Source organism: Brassica oleracea, chromosome C9 (assembly GCF_000695525.1).
Source record: "Brassica oleracea var. oleracea cultivar TO1000 chromosome C9, BOL, whole genome shotgun sequence".
Taxonomy (NCBI): domain Eukaryota; kingdom Viridiplantae; phylum Streptophyta; class Magnoliopsida; order Brassicales; family Brassicaceae; genus Brassica; species Brassica oleracea.
Genome location: NC_027756.1, coordinates 16,722,296 through 16,742,857, shown reverse-complemented (window position 1 = coordinate 16,742,857; position 20,562 = coordinate 16,722,296). Strand labels below are relative to the sequence as shown.

General features: G+C 35.0%; 3 protein-coding genes across 4 annotated transcripts; all 3 read right to left on the bottom strand.

Annotated features, from left to right (window-relative positions):
• Positions 1 to 1,902: 1,902 nt before the first annotated feature.
• Positions 1,903 to 2,733, bottom strand: LOC106317144 (protein YLS9). Its single transcript, XM_013755001.1, has one exon. The coding sequence runs from the start codon at positions 2,716 to 2,718 to the stop codon at positions 1,909 to 1,911; it is 810 nt and encodes a 269-aa protein (XP_013610455.1). The 5' UTR covers positions 2,719 to 2,733; the 3' UTR covers positions 1,903 to 1,908.
• Positions 2,734 to 5,018: 2,285 nt separating this feature from the next.
• On the bottom strand, positions 5,019 to 13,187 carry LOC106318430 (myosin-11). The gene is made up of 37 exons (XM_013756404.1): positions 13,065 to 13,187; positions 12,831 to 12,974; positions 12,608 to 12,753; positions 12,303 to 12,459; positions 12,152 to 12,210; positions 11,909 to 12,068; positions 11,627 to 11,776; positions 11,372 to 11,508; positions 11,150 to 11,296; positions 10,970 to 11,071; positions 10,841 to 10,898; positions 10,661 to 10,762; positions 10,554 to 10,591; positions 10,329 to 10,455; positions 10,073 to 10,240; positions 9,842 to 9,973; positions 9,634 to 9,743; positions 9,497 to 9,557; positions 9,244 to 9,421; positions 8,932 to 9,137; positions 8,636 to 8,755; positions 8,465 to 8,563; positions 8,172 to 8,393; positions 7,929 to 8,068; positions 7,733 to 7,844; positions 7,582 to 7,629; positions 7,241 to 7,495; positions 7,013 to 7,168; positions 6,740 to 6,934; positions 6,358 to 6,501; positions 6,200 to 6,270; positions 6,016 to 6,115; positions 5,886 to 5,942; positions 5,753 to 5,809; positions 5,594 to 5,674; positions 5,421 to 5,503; positions 5,019 to 5,339 (listed from the first exon to the last, which is right to left on the bottom strand). Exons 2-37 carry the CDS (start codon positions 12,936 to 12,938, stop codon positions 5,216 to 5,218), a joined length of 4,410 nt encoding a protein of 1,469 aa, XP_013611858.1. The 5' UTR covers positions 12,939 to 12,974; positions 13,065 to 13,187; the 3' UTR covers positions 5,019 to 5,215.
• Positions 13,188 to 14,598: 1,411 nt separating this feature from the next.
• LOC106318431 (acyltransferase-like protein At1g54570, chloroplastic) lies at positions 14,599 to 18,891 on the bottom strand. 2 transcript variants are annotated; one of them, XM_013756405.1, is made up of 14 exons: positions 18,735 to 18,891; positions 18,249 to 18,643; positions 17,719 to 17,770; positions 17,418 to 17,473; positions 17,154 to 17,312; positions 16,974 to 17,078; positions 16,781 to 16,890; positions 16,583 to 16,704; positions 16,377 to 16,485; positions 16,170 to 16,303; positions 15,728 to 16,091; positions 15,293 to 15,406; positions 15,110 to 15,201; positions 14,599 to 15,033 (listed from the first exon to the last, which is right to left on the bottom strand). In XM_013756405.1, exons 2-14 carry the CDS (start codon positions 18,625 to 18,627, stop codon positions 14,733 to 14,735), a joined length of 2,097 nt encoding a protein of 698 aa, XP_013611859.1. In that variant the 5' UTR covers positions 18,628 to 18,643; positions 18,735 to 18,891; the 3' UTR covers positions 14,599 to 14,732. The 2 variants fall into 2 exon arrangements, with proteins under 2 accessions (XP_013611859.1, XP_013611860.1); XM_013756406.1 differs by having other exon boundaries at positions 18,730 to 18,834.
• Positions 18,892 to 20,562: the final 1,671 nt, after the last annotated feature.

Here is a 20,562-nt window from a genome sequence, read left to right as displayed (position 1 = left end):
TAAAACGAATTTGCCCAACCACATCTGTGAGTTTAAATATCAGTTATGATATCAAAACATAATATAAACCCAGATGCAATATGATAATATAGCTGGAAGTTCTAGGTTTGTGGTCGCAATCAATTGGGGATTGTCGAACAGTCTTATCTTGACTGAAGATTGATCTCTGGAGCACCCGTGATGACTTCATCAATAATGGTTAGTGAGATGAAACGAATGACGAATGGATGATCAGTTATCTTGTACATGCTTGAGCACCTAGAAACCTCAAAACGATCGACTTTCACAATGGAACCAGCTTTCAAAGATGGCATGTAATGATTAGCATGTCCGACGGGAGTAAACCCATGAATCACGGAATCTGGAAATAATATTATTCAACAAAGAATCAAGAAATAAATTAAAACAATTATGTTAAAGAAGTGTTATAGATCGAAGATTAACTTACCTTTTCATCAAAGAAGAGAACCGTGATTCCCACAAACTCCATGTCTTTCTTGAAGTTCAGGGAATCCTAGAAGCGAGGAAGCGAGAGGCTATGCTCTGACTAATACAACCAAGACGGAGAGATTCGAAGGTTGAGTGACGGACGCCGAGACGCCGGTTTGACGAATTGGAGTAGCAGAGAGAAACATTTTCTAGAAGTTGGTTAAATCTAAGAGGAATCAATGAGTTTTGTGGAGATGCAGATTGAGTTCATCAAAGATGACAATCATATATAGGGTTTATATAGGGGCTACAAATCAGGAACATTTATGATCAAGCGATTTAAGATGTGGACATGAAGAGTTCACCGGTGAAAAAATAGATTATGAACAGACACATGGTGTAACTCTGTAACTCAGACTTGTTTGAGACAGTGAAGAAAATAACTCAAACTCATATTAAACGACAACAGTTTACAATATGAGAAAACTATAATTGTTGCAAACTTGAGCTTTTTTCATATAACGTGATGAATCTCATTTAAAAATGAAACCCATAACGCACTTGTGGCCCGACCCTCAGAGGAAGCCGTAGAAGCAAGAGTTTCCGAACTTTATAAATATATATTAGGTTCGACCATCAATGTACAAAGTATCATTTAGCTTAGTGGTATAAATGTTGATGTTTATATCTCAATAACCCGGGTTCGAACCATAGACTTGACATTTTTTCACACTTTTTGAAAGTGGAACCCACAAAACGCTGACGTGGTGCATTGAAGAGTGAGCAAAAACTCATTATATAGATTAGCTCATAGTTCCAGTTTGTTTTTATAAGTTGAATTCGATATTAATGTTCTTTCACTGAACAAAGAAAATACTACTACATTGTAATTGGGTTTATTATGTCTAATCAAAACAATCATGGTATCTCTGTCTCAATCTTTTTGTTTTATGTTGTATCCCATGTTATTGGATCTTTTCTTAGTTAAGAGGTAACGGTAATATTAATATCCAAATTATCCGTTTCTGCGATTAAAACTTAAAAGACTTTCATGTAAAATATTTTAGAACTTCTTAAAAGATGTCTAAATTCTCCAAAATATATTTAAACTATTCAAAATTATCCAATTTTTTTTGTTGCGTCACATCTTTAATATTTTATAGGTTTAAAAAATATTTGTATAGGTTTATGTATATAAAAACTCGAACAAAGATAGCACTTTTACAAGGAATTGTAAAAGTAACTATTCTTACAAAAAAAAAATATAATTTTGTCTTTCTCTATCTGTTGTCACCCAAATATCACTGTTGCATGACTATCTATTTTTCGGTCATATATTCCAATTATAAATATCATTATTTTGTTTGAGAAAGTTTCCATAGATGGAGATGTTTTTATAGTCTTAAAACAAGAAATTCAGAAAACTTAATCAATGCATTAGAAAATGATGGATACACATACACCCAAGAAAGGAACACCTTAAAGTTTAAGCCTAAACTTGCAATCACTGGCTTTTATATTAATTCTATTGTTTGTTGATAAACTATCAACAACAAGCTTGCAGTTCCCCAATATTCGGACCTTCCTCAGCTTCAATTTCCCCAGTTTGACGGAAACAGGTGCATCCACTTTGAGATCTAACGGGACACGTCCTGTCTGTTGCTGCTGCTGCAATGCCGACAGAACAGTGTTCCCGAACTGTGCTCTTCCCGCTAGATCCACATTCAGTCTAGTTACATTTCTATGTCCTTGGTAAAACTTGGGTATAGGACCTTCACAGAGCTTTGTCTTGGTATACCACACTTGGAGACGGCCTCCTTTCTCGTAATAAATCCCAATTTTTTCGTTGGGATTACGAGCTGTGATCTCGACTTTGAACAAGGCGGAAAGAGAGAGGTCTAGGTTGATACCAAGGTTGCTAACTCGTAAACTGTTGACCTCGTATTGTGGGATTTTAGGATGGAAAACAAAATATATAACCGTAATTGCAACCGCTAATGCGATCAAGCCAATGACTAGAAGGCTTAAACCCCAACAGAAGATTCTGCAGCAAAGATTTCGCTTCCTATTACGCACCATCAAAGGAGGAGGTGGAAGTGGTCGTTGTACTGGAAGCAGCTGTTGTGTCTTTTCGCGAGCTGGTGATGCTTTCTTGTTTTCGACCGTAGCAGGAGGCGGAAATGGCCGTTGTGTTGGAAGATGTTCTGTCTTTCCCCCAGCTGGTGATATTTTCTTGTTGTTGGCTTCCATTTGAAGAACCGGATGAACTCTCTGTTGAAGATCTCCCATTGCTCTACTACTTGGTTTATTTAGTAATATTACTAATGCACCAACAGTATGTATATTCTCTATTTTATATTCAGTTTCTTTGTGTGTTGTGTGTGAAGTTTGTTTTCGTGCATGATTTTACCAAAATCTTACCTTCCTCACCTATACAACGTTGACTTAATTAGCCGGACTAGAGGTTGTTCAACAGTTAAGGTAATCTCCGAATATTTAATTCTATAAAAACAAAGCAACAAAGTATTTCGCGTGCGCCTATATTGGTTTAGTTAACCAGTACCTTTTCTACTGCCCAAAAAAAAACAGTCCTTCCCTTTTCTTTTCTTTTCTTTTCTTTCCTTTTTCTCCACTAAAATATGTGTTTTTCCTTAATACCACGTGATTTTCACGGGTTCATGCACGAATATCAATATTTAAAAATATCTAATTTATAAGAATTTAATTAATATTTTATTTTATAAGTTCTAAATCTTTTTAAAATTTGTATGTAATGTATAAAAACAAATAGATAATTTTTAAAACAAACATTTGATTTTGCTTATAAACATTTTGATCGATTAAGTTATTTTTGATGTATTAAATTGCTTTTATTCATCTCAACTCAACCATAATTTAAGTAATTTTAAATAGGATAAAATCAAACTTAACATTGTTAGTTGCATTTAATTTATTTATTGTTTTGAATTTATAATATATTTTGGTAAAATTATTTATAACTTGATATATGTTATGTTCGGAAAGAAACATGAAAATGTTACCGGTTTGGAGTTGCAGGAACATAAGCGAAAATCTTTTGAAAATTTATGTATGTATATAAATTTTGATGACCAAAACTAAATCGTAATAATTTTTTAATATATATTTTCGCTTATTCATTAATTTTGAGTCATTATAATTTACATGCATAAAAAATAAAGAGAAAATTATTCTAACTAATAATATGAAGTTGACTTAATTAGACTTTCTGTTATACTCCCTCTGTTTCATTTTAAGTGTCATTTTGGATTTGTGCACACATATTAAGGAATCAATTCATTTTGTATATATTTCTATACAAAAACACAATTACCTATACACATAACCATATTTCAACCGATAGAAAAATAAACTTTTAATAAAATTAATAAATTTTGTATTGAAATTCAGAAACGGCACTTATTTGTAACAAAACAATTTCTCTATAACGACACTTAATATGAAACGGATGGAGCATTAGGTTGCATTTATTCAGTTGAAATGGACCACACCTATTTTCTAATTAGGTTAAAACTTATTATTTTTTTGTTTCATTTATTTTGATCTTAAATTTTGGATTTGAAAATATATTTTTCTTTTTAAAGACAAGTACCTTTTTGTGCAACTATGTTTTGCATATAAAAATCTATATATTTTCTTCTTAATATACCAGAGAAAAACTATTTTAAAATAATAAATAGATGTTAGTTTATATGCTGTGGAAGGAGAGGAACTCAAGATGGCATGGAGGTGTGTGCGCACCTATGGATACAACTACTAAGGCCATTGAGAATATGGTCAAGAAGCGCATCTCATCTTTGAAGTATATGGGAAACCATAAGCTGAGGGGGCTACTAGTGAGATGGTTTACTCTCTACACATATTAGAACATATCATTCTTTTATTCTTTACGGATTAGAACAATAGATCATTTTATGTAAATTCTTTTTCTATTTTTGATCAATAAATTTGATATTTAATCAAAAAATAAATAAAAAAATAAATAAATGTTAGTTGAAAATGATTTTCCTTAGTAGTTTTGAGCAAACTATAGAGGAAAATTGTCAGAAATACCACAAGTTAAGTATCACTTTTCAAAAATACCACCAATCCAAAAATATACTAACATTTGGGTTTAGGCTTTAGTGATTATTGTTTAAGGTTTAGTATTAAGGGGTTGGGGTTGAGTTTATAAATGTTCTATAAATATTAAAAAAATAGCTTAGTGTTATTTTTATCACAAATTTAAAATATTTGTAAAAATATTTATTTATTAATGGTAAATTTGAAAAGTAGTATCAAACTTGTAGTATACAGTATTTGAAATTTTCTCAAATATAAAAGCGAGTTGGAAATACTACCTTTTGGCAGTATATTCCAATACTTTTCAACTCTGATTTTTTTCTTCTCAATCATCCCTAATTAGTTAAAGATACAAATATTTAGCGAGTTTATATATAGTCAGTCATTGCGAATTATTTAATAAGAAAAGTTAACAAATAATTTTTTTTTTTAGCACAATCTGATTTCTGATCGGATTGGTATAGCTCAAGATTGGATTATACCTGCTTCAAAAATTTCCAACTCGAATCATCAAACGTTAACTCATTGACACCTCTATTCAAAAGTTTCAAAACAACAAATTATTAAGAAATGGTGATGCAAACTTATTGAACTATTCTAGCTTAGTAGTTGGGCCTACGTATAATAGGAAATGGAATACAGTCCTCATCTTATTTATCTCTCTAGGAAACCAACGAGCACTTATTTAGCCAGAACATGGCAAGAGAAAGCTAAACCCAGAATTCTCTCGGATGAGAGGTGGTGGTTCTACATCTCCAATCTCAATCCTCTCCATTGATTTTGACAGATCATCAACCGAGAATGGAATGCTGCCAAGAAAACACAATATGCTTAAGAAAAAAAAAATTGAAATGGAGTCAATGAATAAATGAATTCACGAGAGTGAGTACCTGGAATCATCATCCAACAAAAAAGAGTTGCTAACAGCATTGTTTGAATCTTCTGTCATTAGCACCCTCATATTTGCTATCACCTATATTTATACACAAAAATAATTACTAGATTAGTTATTCTGAATCATATATCATAAGAGTAGATTATACAAAAACCCCCCAAAGCTTACGTCTGGCGATACGCTATGTGTTCCGTACTTATCGTCCCAGTACATTGTACTTATTCGGTATAGCTGCTGTATGCTGAGCACCTGCATTTTCAACCAGATTTGATCAGACTAGTCCAACACTTAAAATTTCTATATATCAAACAATTCAAATCCACGTACCGGGCACAGATCATGACTTATCTCATCCAATGTTTTTTGAGGTTTTTGATGTATCACCTGCATTTTTTTTATAAAACAATGTGAGGAATGTTTTGACTTGTTTCAGGTTTACAACATTTATCATGAAAGGTACCAGAAACCCAATGGCCTGTCTGATATGCTTAAGCTCATCCCAAGAAGAACCTGCGTACTGCAATGGCGGTTTTTGTCTATACGTAAGTATTTGAAGTTAAAGAGTGAAACTATCATATCAGATTTGTTACCTCATCTGTTGCTTTGTAACACCAGTGCTCTAATTCAGCCAAACCTGCTTTTACGTACTCCCCATTACTAAATGAACAACATTCCCGTCTTAACAAAAGGCTGTCATGGTCGGTATGAGAATGCAATATTAATACAAATTATTTGAGAACAAAATGTAATATGAGAGAGTAAGATGGTAAGAACCTGTTGAACAGCTGAACGTTAATGAATGAGAATATCTGCGTGAACACCTTTCTAACCAAGAACGGAGGAACCTATATATATGAAAAAAAAAAAATCATTAAGTTAGTGAAAGCCTTGTAATCTCTCATCAGCATTACTAGAATATTTAAGACACTTACATGGTTTGATTTCAGAGTATTGAGGAAGTTTGTAAGGCTCTTTACTATTCCTTGCCAATGCGCGATCAATGCTTGTTGAGCTTCAGAATTGCCAACAGAACGAGATGCTCCTTTCACTAAACTTGCTCTTGATGTTCTTGGTGCCTTAGCAAGAAAAAAAGAAAGCTCTAATGCGTTTGTTTCTTGTACATATAACCCATGTCTATGGCCGGATTTGAGATTTTGGAGACTATAAACATTTCTTTAAGAATTTTAATAATTTTTTTTTTCCGTAATTTGGAAGCTTGTCCCTATATAAAAATTCTTCACAAAATTTTGGAGCAAGGTCAATGTTTCATGCAGCTGTGCTCAGATCCGGCCGAGCCGATGTCTATATACATACCTGAATGCACAGTCCAAGGAGAGGAGAAATCTCTTTCTTCAAGTTATCACGAATCATTCCATATATCTTTTCGACATAAGCTGTTAGCTGCTGCTTGAAGAGTAGAGCCGGGTATTTCGCCTCGACTTGCCTTAAGGTATCAGCTCCACCGTTTATCATGCTAAGATTCACACCTTGGGGTGCGCCGCGGAAGCTCTAGAGAATGATTAAAACATTGACTTGTGATGCAGTCTGTGTTAGTAGTAAAATGTTTAAGTAGGCAACAACACACACCTGAGTCATCCTCCCAAAGAGAGTGGCAGAAGATGAGCGACGGCGTTGTGGAGCCATCCCTGCTGCACCGCTAGCTTTAAGCGTGCGTTGGAGGAGTAAAAGCAACGTTGAGGCATTGGACAACCAATATGCTAATATATCATTGTTATCTTGCGTCTGAAAACAGATAAAAATAGAAAAATTGCAATCACTGATGCATAAAAAATAGTAAGGTAGGTCGAAACAAACCTCAATAGCATGTCCAATAGTCTGAATAATCCGATCAAAGACACTGGTTCTTTCAACTTCAAATGACCGCCATTGTAATAAGCATTTGTAAATAATACATGCTGTGATGGGTCGGTTCCCTTGGAAACCCAAGTGTTGAACGATGCAGCGGATAAGCAGCTCCTGATTTTCTTGTTGCTTCTCGTTTAATGATTTCTGTGGCTTATCCTCCACTTCAGCTATATCTCTATGGTTTATTGAATGGCTATGCAGATCCTGTTTCAAAAGTTAAATCCAACCAAAATTGAAAAATATTAAAGCAAAGTTAACAGATATATTACTTTTTTAAGAGGAGTACTTACCAAACTTGGCCTTGCATCCACTGATAAATGACCGCTGGCTGAACCTCTCTATGTGTTTATTTTGATGAAAAGTTGGGAAGCCATTATTAACTTAAGATACACAAAAAAAACAAGAAGAAGAATGGAGTCATGTAGTTTTTACTAGTCTTACCTGTAAAATAGACCTGGACCGGCCAGAGAGAAGCTTATTTGGTGCAATGGACACAGCTTGTTGTCGTAACACTTTATTCTCTGATTCCAAATTGTTGCATTTTTCCTCCAGCCTGATCATATTTATTTATTTTTATTACAACTTTCAGTTCTTACTATTTAGTAAGGGAAGAAGACAATGATATTATGGTGTTTACCTTGTGATGTTTTCTTGTAGAAGCTGAACTTTTTTCTCTGTTTCTTCCAACTTATTCTTTCTGTCTTCGTTAGACTCTTGAGCTTCATCAAACTTCCTTGCTGCATCATCGGCCCTTTGTTTCTCTTGTTCGAGATCAGTCTGTTGGAACACACAAAACGGTTACTATTTATCTTTTAAATAAGTGAGGCACTAGCAACTCCCAAGTATATATATATATATATATATATATATATATATTTACCTTTAGACCTTCCACTTGTTCAGTCAATGACTCAATCTTTTGGGTATCTTCAACAACGACTTGCGTTTCTGTTACAACAGGAGGCGCTTCTTCGATGGCTTTCTTTGCAGCTTCACGTTCTTTAACAAGCATCACATTTGTTTCTTCCACTTTCTTCCTCAGTTCCTCCATCGAACTCTGCAGTTTCGTTATCTCTTGAGTCTTTTCTTCTTCCAGGTCGACCTGCATAAAACAATTGCCATTATATCTTCTCTTCAGTATCATCATCCTACTCAAAACTCTTGAATATTTACCCTCAAACGTTTCTCCAACTGCACACGGTATGTGAGTTCTTCGACTTTCTTTTCAAGTATATCTTTTGCCTCTTTTAGTGCGCCTGTTTCCCTCGAAGCCTGAAGACAACCCAAAAAAAGACATCTTTATCTATTAGCCAAAAGACATGAAAGAAAGTAAGACTCATGTACCATTTTGAGCTTTCGAAGTTCTTTCTTTGCAAGCCTGCCTCTCCATCGTGACTGCGACAGGATCACTCCTTTCTTAAGCTTCTTGTAGTAAGATGTTGCCCTATGACAACGCCACTGAGCCTGCAATTATAATAACACCAATCACTGTAAGAAAAAACACAAAGCTTAGCTTGACACTTTTTAAGAGAAGAAGAAATTGTATAATTTGAATAACCGCTAGGACGAAACTAATATTACATGCTTCGGCCCGAACCTCCTCCTGGTATTAAAATAAAATTAGCCTCAATGTTACAAACCTGAATAGTTGTAGCAGCCTTTGTTTGCTTCTTGAATCTGAACTCTTTATGAGCAGCCATTGCTCTTAAACCTGTCTGTACAACTAGTGCCGCTACATGCATATTTTTATATGCTTTTCTAGAATGATATCTCCGACCATTCTTCTGAATCTTCACTGCAGCTGCTTGTCTTCTCAAGTTTTCGAACAGTTTCGAAGAAAGTCTTCCTATAATATTTTTGCAAAACGTCATTCATCAAGTATGAGGAAACTGTTTCCTTTCTAAATTATAACAAAAGAGAAGATAGGGATTAATTAATTAAGATGGGTTTACCTCTGCATAAAGCTTGGAGAGATATGGTGGCTTCTCTTAGTAAAATGAACCGTCTTCGGGCTTGATGAGTCCTTACTCGTCTCTGAATCTTTTTTGCAGCATCACTAAGAACCAGAGCTCTTCTTGCGTCAAGTTCAGCCATCTGCCCCGCCCTTAAGAATATCTTTGTTTTACCAATCTGTATTATCCAACAACATATATGAGCCGCACTCTTCTATTATATATGGCAATACGACCTCGAAAAATCAAGTACCTGGTATCCTTTGAGTCCAATGTTGTCCAAAATCTTTTTAGATGCAGCCTTCTCCTCATAGCTGTTCAGGGAGGGACAAGTATAGACTTAATTTGAACTCCAAGATTAAACTGTTACAGTTAAATGTTTTTACTTACTTCCCTTCTAGAGCTTCAGGAGACAGAAGTCCAAAACGGTTAACGAACTCAAAAAATGGTTTACGAGTGGGAAACCCTGCGCAACTGATTCTGATCGCTTCCAAAACACCCTACAAGAAAAAAATTTGTGCTTTGGTAAATGAAACATTTGTAACACTCAAAACATGTCACAGTTGGAAAAATATATATTATGCATATATATACTTACACCACACCGAAGTTGCTGCATAATGTTGATATTCTCAAATATAGCAGGCTTCAGAAGGTTATTAGGCTTCACACATCTGATGTAGTGAGGCTCAGTAGAGTTTAATGTTTCCATAAGTTGCTGGAGTTGCAACTGCATCAATCAGGAAAGCAAGCACACTTTTATTTCCTTAGAAAATATACGGTAACATTTGAAAACTTTCACAGAATATTTTCAATGTTTTTTTTTTACCTTAACGCGAGAGCCAATGGAAGAAAACTTTGAAGATTTAGATGTTTCTTCGAGCTTAGGAAAGAGTCCAACAACAAAAGGACACTTGGAAGCACCCAACAACTCTTGATGTTCAGCGATCACATAATCTTTGTTTTTGTCTAGAAATTGATCAGACTGATACTGGACCTGAAAAAAAAAGAGAAAATACTAATAAGAAACTTATATAGAAGATACAAGCCTTCTTGTGTTGTACAATTGTTAACAAGTAACATACTTCTCCAGCATAATGGGAAACAGTGAAATCTGTTCGAGATAGTTTTGGCTTGATGAACCTCTTGTTGGTCTTAAAAGTCTGATAAAGCTTGTTCGCAAATGTTTCATGGGTTGACTTCGGAAACATACTGTATAGAAACCCAAATAGATAGAAGACATTTAAAAAAAATAAAAACTACATTACATACATAATGTCCATGTTGATTGAAGAAAATAATAATATTACCAAGCTTCATCAAGGAGTGCCACAATTCCACCAGGTTTCTGAGATGGAAATAAAAACATATTAGACCGCATCCTCTCATCATTAGGAGTCCAAAATTAGATATTAACCTTTTCAATAAGATCAAGAACATCTTTATTGTCCACAAATTCGATGTAGCTCCAATCTATCGCTTCTTTTGTGTATTCCTCCTGTTCCATCTTGAAAACGTGCTGCAAAACAACAAGAGAAACTCGTTAACCAGAGTGGCCTATAGTTACAATTGTTTTCCACTACAATCAAGAAAGTACCTGATTGAAATGTTGCTGCAACTTCTCATTCGTGAAATTAATACAAAACTGTTCAAAACTGCAACAAAACGATCCTTATTAGCGCGCGCGCGCACACACAAAAATGTTGGGGCAGATATTTTATTTTACCTATTTGTTTTAAAGCTTTCAAATCCGTAAATATCAAGAACTCCAATGAGTGATCTAGAATTGGCATCTTGTCCAATTGAAACGTTTATCTTTTGTACCAACCTGACAATAACAAGAGATATTCAATAATAATCTGTTAATCATCAAATGGTTGTTAATGACAAAAGGCCTGCCACTAACCAATCAAACAACCGCGAATAAATCGTCTTAGCTAGACCATCTCTGCTGATTGCAGCACTCTGTGGATCTAAACTTCTCTTGATAACTTCCTCAGGTGTGACCATAACACGTTTACACAGTGCATCTTCAAGTTCCTTTACATCACACCTAAAAATAAAAAATAATAAAAAATTCGAATTAGTTCTTGTACTGAAACTAGACACACACTCACACAAATCTTACATGAGAAGTTCTGCAACTGTGTTAAGATGAAATTTCGCCTTATCATCCTTAGGGACCGATGAATCCGCTTCCTTTCCCTTTGTGAATTCGATGTTACCAATGTGAAGAATCGCAGCTACCACTCTGAAAATTGCTTCCTGTTGTAGGAGGGAGACAGTCAAATGAATACAGGAAGTGCTTTTTTATTCAAAAAAAAATGAATACAAGAAGTGCGCATAACAGTTACTTGCATCATACGCAAGCCTATATACCCACCTGTTCCTTTTCGCTTATCCCGACAATATCCATTGCTCTTCTTGTCGCAATATAATCATGAGCATCACTTATACCAACGAGTTCGAAACACTTGGACTGATTCAGATAATGAAACGTCTTTGGATGACCCAACTTGTACTTTTCAATTTCCTGCTTAGTTATATATAATGTTAACGCTTCTTCTTGTTGCATCGAAACATATAACAAATATTGACATGTTCTAGTAACAATTATTTTGGAATGTGATAAAAATTAGAAATGAAAAACAAAAAAGATATATACCTCTTGTGGTGCAGCACACAGAAGATAAAAACAGTGGTAGTTGCGCTCGGGATCAGATATCTGACAGACACGAGACCTCTCTAGAAGATATGTTCTTACAGCAGCTCCTGATATTCTCCCTTGCTTATCAAATTGGATTTCAACAAACTTACCAAACCGACTGTGAGGACAAAAAAACATTTTTTAACCATCGTCAGCTCCAAGTTCTAACAGTAGGCCAATGAACGTTAAAGTTTGCTTCACCTCGAATTATTATTCCTGACAGTTTTGGCGTTACCAAAGGCCTCAAGGACAGGATTTGACTGCAAAGAGAAAAAAGAGTTACATAAATATCTTTATCACGATAATCAAAATACGTGTGCAAGTACGATTGATAAGAACATCATATATATACTTCAAGAACTTGTTGTTCAACGGTTCGGCCTTCTGTAACAGCACGACCTCCAAGATAAGCAAGGTATCTCATAAGCATCTTTGTGGTTTCAGTTTTTCCTGCTCCACTCTCACCACTTACAAGAATAGAATTGCTTTTTCCCTCGTTAATCATTGCCCTGATATTCACATAAATCCCGTCTCAGTTAAAAAACATAGTATATTAAAAAGGTTAGCAATTACAGGCTCCCACGGGATTAGTCGGTTGGGCCTCGGCCCCGCCGGATACCCCGAGTTATTTAAAAAAGGTTGACAATTAAAGAACACCTGTATGCAACATCAGCAACTGCAAAAACATGAGGACTAAGTTCTCCAAATGGTGCTCCTTTGTATTGTTGCATCATATGCGCATCATATATGTGTGGCAGTCGTTGAAATGGATTAATTGCTATAAGGATGTTTCCTGTATATGTCTGTCATGAAAACAACTTTACCGTTAATAAGAAAATACTCTTCAAAAAAGAAGAAAAATAGAATTTAGGTTACTAACATAAATCTCATTAAGTTCATATCTGATCTTTAAGTTCTGAAGAACACCAGGCTCATGTAAGTAAGATAGCTTTGTCATGTCATCAACACCACCTGCAGGTGCTTCCATATCTTTTGGGTATATCTTTGACAACTTTGCAGTGATCTATCCTTGCATATATAAATAAAAAGTTAGATAGATCAACCCTGGTACTAAAAAAATGTTTAACTCGGTTTGATTGAGTATACTACTAGCCTTTTTTCCGTTTGTGGCCTGAACCTCAACATCTTGTCCATTGATTTTTTCAACTTGCCCATCAATCCAAGCCACATCTGTGTCTTCAACCCAGACATGAGAGCCTACAATGATGTTAACTGGAGTTCCCTGCAGTTTAAAAAGAACGAAAAAACAGCTTTTGAAAGGCAATCGATGAAATCAGTAACCACTATCATCCTGTTATTTTAACAGGGGAAATGCTTATAGCACAAACTAATTGTGAATAGCAAGAGCGCCAAAAGTATACTATATAGGCTTTAATTGCCACTCAATGTAGTATCTGCTTGAAAGATTGTATCAGTTGAGATTACAGACTGAGTAAACGATTATTAAGGAAATTAACTTATAATCATAGCAGAATAATAAAAAAAAATTACAATTAATAATATACCATTTGTGGAGGCTTCAAATCCAAATCTCAGGAGCTAATTAATTCCTCGGTAAACAAAACCCTATCCATGGAGAGAAAGTAACTTGGAACACAAGGTACCTAAGAAATTTGTGAATACCTAGATGCAACACATTGAGATTTCAGCCTACCCCAAAATTACTAATGAGCACCACTCCTTGTGACAAAAATCGAAACCAAACTCCTCACAATTTCACTAGAATAGGGACACAAATTAAAAGATGAAAAGGATCCTTGAGATGGGCTGATGAAGTGGAATCAGATTGAAAGAGGAAAAAAAGGAAGAGAGAAGGAGAGAAAGAGGGAAAACGTTAAGGTTGAATGATTCAGAGAGTGCCATAATTCTTCTGCCCCTATGATTTCGGCCAATTCGTGGCCCTTATTCGAGTCTTACATAAACAAGCACACTCTCTCTCTCCTCCTGCCGCCTCTTCCGTTTCACTGCCTTCAGCATTCTTATTTTGTATCAAATTACGTCTCACTTTAATTATGCTAACTACATATATATTGCAATTAATCGGTTAATGTAACTAGGTCATATGTATTTGGACCCGGTTTCAGAGCAAAGGGAAGAAACATGAGAACATCTTGTTGTAAGAAACTCGGAGAACAAGTATATCTAGGAAGACTATCAATAATATATATTATACGCAATATTCATAACACTTCTACTTGACGAAAAATTGAGAACGCATAAGAACTTGGCTCATTAAAAATCTTACCAGAAAAAATCAATTGAAAAAAGAGTGCAGTATACTTCCTCCTCATGTGTACCGAGTCCAGATCTTTGAAACTACGTAATCGGATAAGGTAAACTAACTTTTTGAAAGTAGCAATAAGTACAGCCCTAATGAATAAATCAGCTAAATTGTCACTTGATCTTAGATTGGTCTAATTAAAATTCTAACTGATTAGATTTGAAGTCCTAAAGATTGGAGTTGAGAAATCAAGTTATGAAGATGATCCTATATAGTGTTAAAAAAAAAGAAGAAGAAGATGATGATCCAATATTTAATGTAGATACCACTAACTTGCTGCATGTAACCAAAAATGAGATCTTACGAGCCATGAACATCATAAAATCAATAACACACACTTCTCATGTGCATTAAACAATTATATTTATATATATATATAATTTGGGATATATACTGAATTTTTCTGTAAAGACACATAATCAATGACATGACAGCTGTTTTGTTTATGAGATTTACTAAACTTACCGCTTTCTGTTCCAATCATGGTTCGAAAGAAGGGACATCATTCTCAGGAAGGTGTGTCAAACTGTAACTTAATCTGTCCACAACACTTCTGTATGGATCTTCCTCACGTTTCTTCAACAAGTAGGCTATGCATTTCTCCACTTCCTCTTTCGCTTCCAAGTAAACCAGTTTTGCTGCTTCTTTGTCTTTCACAAGTTCTGGTCTTCCTTTAGTGTGTATCGGTTTACCAAATAGGTAATAGAACCGACCCGGTATTTTCGGTAAGACCCCTGGCAAGTAGAGTTGCTGGTTGGCTACCTCCCCACTTGATTCGTCCCTATATAATATTATCACAACACTCATCAGCTTTTGGCTTTGATTGTTTCAACAGCTTATAGGAAAGCAATATTTACCTCAACTTAAACTCTTTGGTATCGCGAGTTACTTCCGAGATATAGTTACTGAGAAACGGAATCTTCATCAGGTCATTGTAATCAAGAACCAACTGCAAAGGCAAAAACAGAAGAAAGAAAGTAAAGATTTGCCTCATTTTCAACAACTGTACAAAGTGCATACGTTAAAAAGGCAGAGCTTACTTCAGCTATGTCGTCTTCACCAACCGTTCCAAATGGCACTATAGTTGCGCCAAACCGTGCTGCCATTCTCACAAACTCTTGCTGGTCAGGCCAAATCAGTTTGTATTGTTCACCCTGTAAAACAACTACAGACTTTACTGGCCAAATAATAAATGGATTCTTAAAACCAATGTTCAAGAAATCGCTAGGCGCCTTATAGAGGATTACTATTTACGCGGACGCCTAGAACAATGTTTTGAAAAATCAGATTGAAAAAGAACACCTAGAACAATTACTATTCAATCTGATTTGTTCAGAGCCAATCCAACTAGGCGGGTGCCTAAACCGATTTTTAGAACACTGCTTAAAACCATATGGAAGTTTCATCAATTTGTCATCTTTCTTTTGACCATTGAGAGATATTAAACACACAAAAAGAGTATGAAGATGGCTAACCCGGTTATGGAGAGCCTCTCGTGCACCGCCGGGATAGAGAAGAACATGAGACTTAGAAGACAATAGCTTGAAAAGATTGGTTGCGGTGACAGGGTAGGCACCAAATACTTTGATCCAGTCCATGTAACCAAACTCCTTCGTTGAATCAGTTTCTGCATAGAGAATCGGATGTGCCATTCCACGGAAGAGAATGTTTTTCTCTTTGATAAATGCCTCGGACATTGGACCAAGTTCCAACCCCATCAGCATGTGGTAACCAACAAGTAACACCGGACCTTCATCTGGAACACCAGCAAGTCCCTTCACTATCCTACCATCTTCCATTGTTGACAGAAACACAGAACTAACAGCATTTCTTAAGAACCTGCTTGCACAAGAGAAAAAAAGAAAGTCAGAACAGATACTACTATTAAAATATGACAAAAAGGCTTAGAGAAGTTACCTGAGTAGTTCCTGAAGGGCAAAATCGAGTTCTCCTTTACTGGGAGGCAAGAAATCAGAAGCAAAATCATATCTCCGTGAGCGTCTGTACTTGCATGTACCTTTTATAACCGTGAGCAAACTGAGGCTATCTTCCTGGAACAATGAGTACAAGTGAATGAATAATAGTAAAATATTCCTCTGATGAAATACTATTTTTTTAACTTACCAGTAAAAGGGTATGCCCGTTTTCCTTGAAGCATCGAACAGTACAGTTTTTGAGTAACCCATGAAGCCTTTTCGATTCTTCTTGGCTAGGAAGCATCCTGTCCTTTCCACTGAAAAGCACCGTAACAACAAAAATCAAAAGTTATTTCTTTAACTGAACAAGTAGGAGACAAGAAATGCAATACAATAAGGAAGAAGATAAATAACCTAACAAGGAGCAAGACTTCGGCTTCAACAGCATGGATGCGAGAATTCGTATAAGCAGCGCCAGATCTCAGCAACTTGAGCTTCCAAAGTAAAGTTTCCCTTGGAATAATACCACCGAGCTCCTAAAAACCGCATGGTTAAAAAAGAAGAAGATGTCATCTGGTATAAAACAAAACAATGCGTTAAAGAGACACTCACAGAGAGAAGAGGAAGCATGGAGTTAGTAAGCTTCTCTCTCAACTTGTTCAATTTTATTCCTGCTGGAAGTTGGTTGTCGATACCAATTGAAGCCATCTTTATCGGATCACCTAATTATATCAAAGAAAGCCTGAGTAAAAAAGATTATTTAAACAAGACAAATAAAGATTTTATTTGTTACAATTCATGCTACCCATAATAAAGCTTAGAGCATATGGAATAGTAAAATGAAGCTCTTCTGGCACCATCTCCAGTATAGGCAGCAACGGCTGTAGCGGTGACCTCTCAAATGATGTAGCTAAAACAAAAGGAAAATGTATATATGCATTTAGATATAAAGCTACACAATTAAATAAAAAAATAATTTACTGACCTGGGTTGACTAGGATCAACACCAAATCTATTGAAGGGTTTCTAGCAGCAACAGCAAGAGCCATACATCCTCCAAAGGAATCCCCCACGAGATATATCGGTTTATTCGGACGTGTAGCATGCTCTTGCCTCAATACATCTTCTACTATTTTCAGCAGCCCTTTATGGTAAAGAGAATACACAGAGAACAAAATGAGCGAATAACATAAGGTATAATAACAATCAGGATAGCCAAATGTGTGTGTGTCTGTAATATATATATTACCTTGGAATGGAGTTCGATCATGTACTGGAATATGCAGGCACCAGACATGGAAAGCCCTGTACCAAGTAAATTCATGAAAAACAGTCTAACACTGTGTGTGACAGAGAATTACACAGAAAAGATAAAAAAAGTCTAAAGCTTGTAAATACGTTGCATCAGACCCCATTTGTACATTAGTTCTAGTGCATTAGATACTATTGCTTCTGCAACTTTGAGCTCAAAGTATATGTCTCCATTTGTCACATTTCTTAGTCAAATGTCGTTTCAGGGAAGGCATAATTAACAAAGAGAGTGAACATACTTCCCAAGTGCTATTTGATGTGGAACAAGACCCATCCCAGTGCCATCCATCCCTGCATTACCAAAAAAAATAATCAAAAAGCTTGGAACTTTGACAAGATTGTCTATGTATCAGATAAAGAACAGTGAAAACCCATTAGTTACTCTTTACATTCTAACAAAACAGCCCCAACAATCAAGTTCTATAACACCTTTAGTGACTCCCGTTCAAACATTGTAAGAATATTAACCACTAAGTCATTACTTATTGGAAAAGCTTAGAACTTTGAGATAAAAAGTAAAAAACAAAAACCGTTATGAAGGAGTAAAAACTCAATTCTCTGAAGAGCTTAATAAAACAGCTTAAAGAATCAAGCTTTTGCGCTATGAAAACACAAAAATGAAGGTGAAAACAAGTTTAAAACTTAAGAAGAATAGTAAAAAGAGTGTTTACACACAAAACCCAAAATTACTTGTGTGGAGAAAGAAGCAAAGCAGTTTCTGCAATCAAGGTTAAAAACCCAAACTTTTTGATAAATACATTATTTTTACCAGGTAAGAAGAATAAGGTAGGAGCATCTTTGATTGGTTGGCCACAATCGACGGGACTAAACCACCGTGGAGGTCCACCGTCAGGCTTCTTCAAAATCTCTCTAGCCGCGGCAAAGTAATCCTTGACGGATTTGGAGCCATACCCATCATCCCATAACAGCTCAATTTCGTCTTCCCTTTGAAATTTTACTTTCCCATTCACTTCACTTCCTTTCGGGTTTGGGAGTTTAGACACAGGGACCGAACCGTTCACTGGCTCCACGGACGTCGCCTTATCACCCGAAATTTGAGCTCTTACCCTGAAACTGGGTCTCTGGTTACAATTCGATCTGAAACTTGGCAACGCCAACAGACTTGAACTTGTTGTTGTTGTTGCCATTTTGCCCTTTTTGAGTCTGGGAGGTAATGGAAAAGGATTTTCTTAGAATTTACAAAAGAGAAATTTGAGCTCGTTAAAGGAAAAAAAATAGGAAAATGATACCATACGTTACAAAGTTTTACACTGTTTGTGCCAACAAAGCAATAAAGATGGTAGTTCTCAGTGTCTGTATCTTACACACAAGGTTGAGTAGAAGTAGAACCTAGTACCAAATCAATTTATAAAACATTATAAATAATTAATCCGAAATCATTTAACTATATTATATGTTTTTTTCTGTTAAAGAGAAAGTCACACATTAGAATTACAAAATAGACTTAAATAGACGAGTATCCGATCGGTTTCGGTTTGAGATCAATTTGGGTTCGAAGTTTTTTGGGAGCACAAATTTAGTCTCATTCGAATATTATAAAGTTCGGTTCAATGTCAGTTTGGATAGAGTAATACATTGAAAACCCAGTTGAATCTGTTTTAAATCCAGGTTCGATTCTAGTTTCAGGTTTTAATTATCCAAAGTTTGATCAGAAATACGTATTTAAGTTCACAAATTTCAAAAATTTAAACAATTTGTATTGACAAAGGATTGATGGCATGATTAAAAGTGGTTGTTAAGAAGAGAGAAACATAAACAAGTAAACTAACAACTAAGAACTATAACTGTAATAGACATTATTTAAAATTAAAATAGTTTGAAACTTTTGAAGAAAACTTATTATGATCAAATTTTAAATGCAATTTTTAAAACATAAAATATTCAATATTCACTAATTATCAAAAATATACATTAAACTAAATATTGAAGCTATTTTCATGTTATATATACTTATTAGAGTACTTATTCAAAATTTGAGTTTGTGTGTTGGTATGCAATTTTTTTGGGTTTTTGAAAATTTTGGAGTTTTTTTCTGGAAATCCGTTTTGATTTGGGTTCGATTCGGGTAAAACTCAAAACCCAAAATGCCGTAGAACAAAATCCATTTGGATATTATGTCGGGTTCACTTTGGTTTGGATTTGTCTTTTATCGGATTGGATCGGTTCAGATTTTTGAGTTCTTTTTTTTTTTTTGCTCACCCCTAAACTTGAGTAATATATAAGGGATTTGAGCTTATCTGTTTATCACCGATTGATTTTAAGTTAGAAGCCCAAAAACTTGACATTGTATTAGAGCGCATTTTGACCTATTAATCTGACCTAAAAAGTGGCCCGATCATCACACTAATTGATAGTCTCAAGGAAAGCTCAATTCCACTGCGTAACTAAAAAGAATATTATCTCGGAAGGGTATAATGGATTATGTCGAAATTAATGATTATATGCACTATCATCTCAAAAGTGGATGTTGGACGATTACTTTAAAATCAAAAATCCATGATAAACCTAAATTTAACATGGTATCAAAACGAGCCGCATCTAATCGAAGCAGATGATAAGTGAATTGGTCAGAATCCTTTATAAATTAGCCATGTTCTGGTGTAACTCCCTGAAGCTTTATATTCTAAGCCATCTATGCTTTGAAGATTTAATCTAAACAATAAACTTAGAAATAGTTGCTGATTAAAAATATTAGGAAAAGAAAAAGCAAATGATGGGTGTTACAGCATACTGCATGTATTTGAACCTGGCCTGATTGTTATTCACAATCTATGAAATAATAGTTTGATTCTTATTTTTATTGTTTGTTAAAGAACAAAAATATTTTATAATGAAGCTCCTCATAAATAATTGAACTATTTTGCTTGAGGTTTTGATTCTCTATCAAGATTACGCAGATAGGCAAATATCTAACAAGAAACAAAAGCAAACATTCGCACTTTTCATTGTCGTTTTCCTACGTTTCTTTCTGTTTTTGATATATATCTTCATTTTATTATGTAATCATTTTCTTTGTATATTAAGAATAGCAACAAAAACAAAATGTAGGGTTGGTGTATTGT

What these genes read in the sequence shown, in the direction of transcription:
- LOC106317144 (XM_013755001.1), bottom strand. Translation starts at nt 2,718, where the DNA reads ATGGGAGATCTTCAACAGAGAGTTCATCCGGTTCTTCAAATGGAAGCC.
- LOC106318430 (XM_013756404.1), bottom strand. Translation starts at nt 12,938, where the DNA reads ATGGAAGCACCTGCAGGTGGTGTTGATGACATGACAAAGCTATCTTAC. An exon ending in TAAGTCATGATCTGTGCCCG is followed by an intron (nt 5,675 to 5,752) that starts GTACGTGGATTT and finishes TTGAAAATGCAG; the next exon opens with GTGCTCAGCATACAGCAGCT. An exon ending in TTGTTGGATGATGATTCCAG is followed by an intron (nt 5,340 to 5,420) that starts GTACTCACTCTC and finishes TTTTCTTGGCAG; the next exon opens with CATTCCATTCTCGGTTGATG.
- LOC106318431 (XM_013756405.1), bottom strand. Translation starts at nt 18,627, where the DNA reads ATGGCAACAACAACAACAAGTTCAAGTCTGTTGGCGTTGCCAAGTTTC. An exon ending in TGATCGAACTCCATTCCAAG is followed by an intron (nt 17,313 to 17,417) that starts GTAATATATATA and finishes TTTACCATAAAG; the next exon opens with GGCTGCTGAAAATAGTAGAA. An exon ending in GTGAAGACGACATAGCTGAA is followed by an intron (nt 15,202 to 15,292) that starts GTAAGCTCTGCC and finishes TTGCCTTTGCAG; the next exon opens with TTGGTTCTTGATTACAATGA.